Source organism: Sinocyclocheilus anshuiensis, unplaced genomic scaffold (assembly GCF_001515605.1).
Source record: "Sinocyclocheilus anshuiensis isolate Anshui unplaced genomic scaffold, SAMN03320099.WGS_v1.1 scaffold1093, whole genome shotgun sequence".
Lineage (NCBI taxonomy): Eukaryota > Metazoa > Chordata > Actinopteri > Cypriniformes > Cyprinidae > Sinocyclocheilus > Sinocyclocheilus anshuiensis.
In genome coordinates this window covers 22,531-25,348 of record NW_015555782.1, presented here as the reverse complement: position 1 = coordinate 25,348, position 2,818 = coordinate 22,531, and the positions used below count along the sequence as shown (strand labels likewise).

The 2,818-nt window shown below is 37.3% G+C and overlaps 1 protein-coding gene across 2 annotated transcripts in view; it reads left to right on the top strand.

The window, feature by feature from the left end:
* Positions 1-2,818, top strand: part of LOC107674748 (insulin-like growth factor 1 receptor) — a 113,729-nt gene that overhangs the window by 99,803 nt on the left and 11,108 nt on the right. For both annotated transcript variants that reach the window (XM_016468841.1, XM_016468842.1), the window contains 6 exons: positions 606-771; positions 876-975; positions 1,149-1,219; positions 1,308-1,537; positions 1,663-1,770; positions 2,266-2,422. In XM_016468841.1, coding sequence (XP_016324327.1) covers positions 606-771; positions 876-975; positions 1,149-1,219; positions 1,308-1,537; positions 1,663-1,770; positions 2,266-2,422 — 832 coding nt within the window. The remainder of the gene's footprint in view (positions 1-605; positions 772-875; positions 976-1,148; positions 1,220-1,307; positions 1,538-1,662; positions 1,771-2,265; positions 2,423-2,818) is intronic.

The following is a 2,818-nucleotide window of genomic DNA, read 5'->3' as shown; positions in this document are numbered from 1 at the left end:
AAAATTTTATCACTTTGATAAGAAAATCTTATTTTGCTGAATAATTTTGGCATTCTTCTTTGGTAATTGATCAAGCAGGCTTGTTGGAACATTACATCTCCAAAGAACCCTAACATGTCTTCTAATTAAAGAGTAATTGCTGAATTTGTTAAGTTTTAGAGGGGGTGTACTCATTTATGCTGTGCACTATATATATATATATATATATATATATATATATATATAATATATGTGTGTGTGTGTGATACTGGGTGAATATCTCATGGGTGAAAATACCTCTCAGCCAATCAGAATCGAGGACCAGAAAGAATGGTTTTATATTGTTTTTACAGTTAATATTTGTTCAAATATATTTATTCTTTAATTGAAATGTAGTATATTTGGTATTTATAATAAATTTAATATTTTCATAATATAGTTAAATTCAATATATATTTTAAATAATACATTTAAGATATATTTATATACCTGCGTTAAAGAAAGAGCATCACAGCACTGACAAAGCACTGCATTTTTGCACTACTTGTTAACTAGTTTGTCAACTAATGATTTATGGCTTGTTTTTTGACATTGACCAGTATGTTCTTGTAAATCTTTTTCTACAGCCTGAGAAGCACGAGTGTGTATCCCGTCAACATTACAGGGAGCACAAAGGGGTGAAACTCTCCAACTTGGGAGCTGGGAACTATTCTGCCCGTGTGCGGGCTACGTCCCTCGCTGGAAACGGCTCATGGACAGAACCGATAGCTTTCTATGTGAATCAGGTTGAACGTAAGTGCACCCTCATTTTCATTCCTTTCAACTTCAAAAATATGATAATTTAGAAATTTGTTGATTTATTGGGTTTTCAAATGTTCTCTTCTTGCACCCTCAAGAATCAAATTATGAGCACTACCTGTACTACATTATCATCCCGATTTTCCTGATTTGTGTCCTCGTCGCTGGAATGGCTTTCTTCTGTTTTAACAAGAGACGGTACCAGTTTTAACACATTCACACACCATATTCTCTCATTTTAACAGCATAGGCCGCTACAGGCAAAATGCACCAATCTGAGATACTCCAGATATTATCATATTAAAAAACAGGAAATTATCTTGAAATGTTTCCTTGTTCCACATAAAATAAGTGCTATCCGTAATCCACAGAAACATTGACAGACTTGGAAACGGAGTCCTTTACGCGTCTGTTAACCCAGAGTACTTCAGCGCAGCAGAAAGTGAGGATTCAGTCAAGGGCAAAATTGACTCAACTTATCGTTTTCGTAAATATGCAGTTGGTTTGTAACTCTTGTACTTTGTTTACAGTGTATGTGCCGGATGAATGGGAAGTGGAGCGAGAGAAAATCACCATGTGCCGAGAGCTTGGACAAGGATCCTTTGGTATGGTGTATGAGGGCATCGCCAAAGGTGTCGTCAAAGATGAGCCGGAAACCAGGGTGGCCATTAAAACAGTCAACGAATCGGCTAGCTTACACGAGCGCATCGAGTTCCTCAATGAAGCCTCTGTTATGAAAGAGTTCAACTGTCACCATGTGGTTAGTCAGAGAACACATGACAAACCTCATCTGATGCTTTAAATATTGACAGTATTGGTGTAAACTGGTGTAATAATGTTGACTTAACTGGTAGGTTCCTCTGATGTCATTTGTGATTGGTTTAGGTGCATCTGCTGGGTGTAGTTTCGCAGGGTCAGCCCACCCTGGTGATCATGGAGCTGATGACACGAGGAGATCTGAAGAGTTACTTGCGCTCACTTCGATCAGCTGAGGTGAATACAGGCATGCATGTGACATCTTCACATCGCTGATTAAATATTTGGCTAAATATAAAATTCTTAAAATATTAAATATTAAATTCCGCTATTCTAAATTCCAGCAAGTTAAGGATTGCCACCTGTGTAGTAGTGTAGTAGAATTTTGATGCATAATTGAGCAATTTCCATTAATCAGAATTCATCATCTGCGCTTGCGTTCACTGCTGTTTTCTGTGCCTTAATGGGCCACTCCTTGCAGTTCTAGACTATAAGCTCCTCTAAGACTTCAACTCCGAAGCCTAGTGTAATCTCTTGATGTGTACTGCGTAGTCTGTATCCTAAACGAAAAATGCAACCATGTAAGTGACTGATTTTAAATGTTCTAAAACTCAACTCCAGATTAATTTCCATTTGCATGATGCAAAGCTTCAGCATGAAATGCACAAGACTCACTTGGTTTTGGAATAGAGCTACAGCTGTATCATTCTCCTCTTCTTCTTCTGTCCTCAGAACACCTCCAGCTTGCCTTTGCCGTTGAAGAAGAAGATTCAGATGGCGGGAGAGATCGCGGATGGCATGGCTTACCTCAACGCCAACAAATTTGTTCACAGAGACTTGGCAGCAAGGAATTGCATGGTGGCAGAGGATTTTGCTGTCAAAATTGGTGGTATGTGTTGAAATGGGGGGGAAATATGTATTTGCCTTTCTTGACTTGTGTTTTACATGTGAAATGTTTTAAATAGGGACTAGTCATTCAAATTTGAGTTAATCTAGTTTTTTCAGGTATATTCTTTTTAGTAGTGGGGCTTTAAACAGAATACATGTTGAGACAGCTTCTCAGAGAGGGTTTTAGCATATTTTAGCAGTAAATGATCTTCCGTTGGTGGCATTTCACAGTAAATATTGATAATTAGACTGTTATTAAATGTAAAAATACTGCATTGACATATTGCACCTCAGATTTAACTCTTTTTGACATTTTGCACTATTGCTCATTGTTTCATAACAAAATTAAATAGGAAAAGGCATTATATCAACGCTCTATTAGTTATTGTCTAATTTT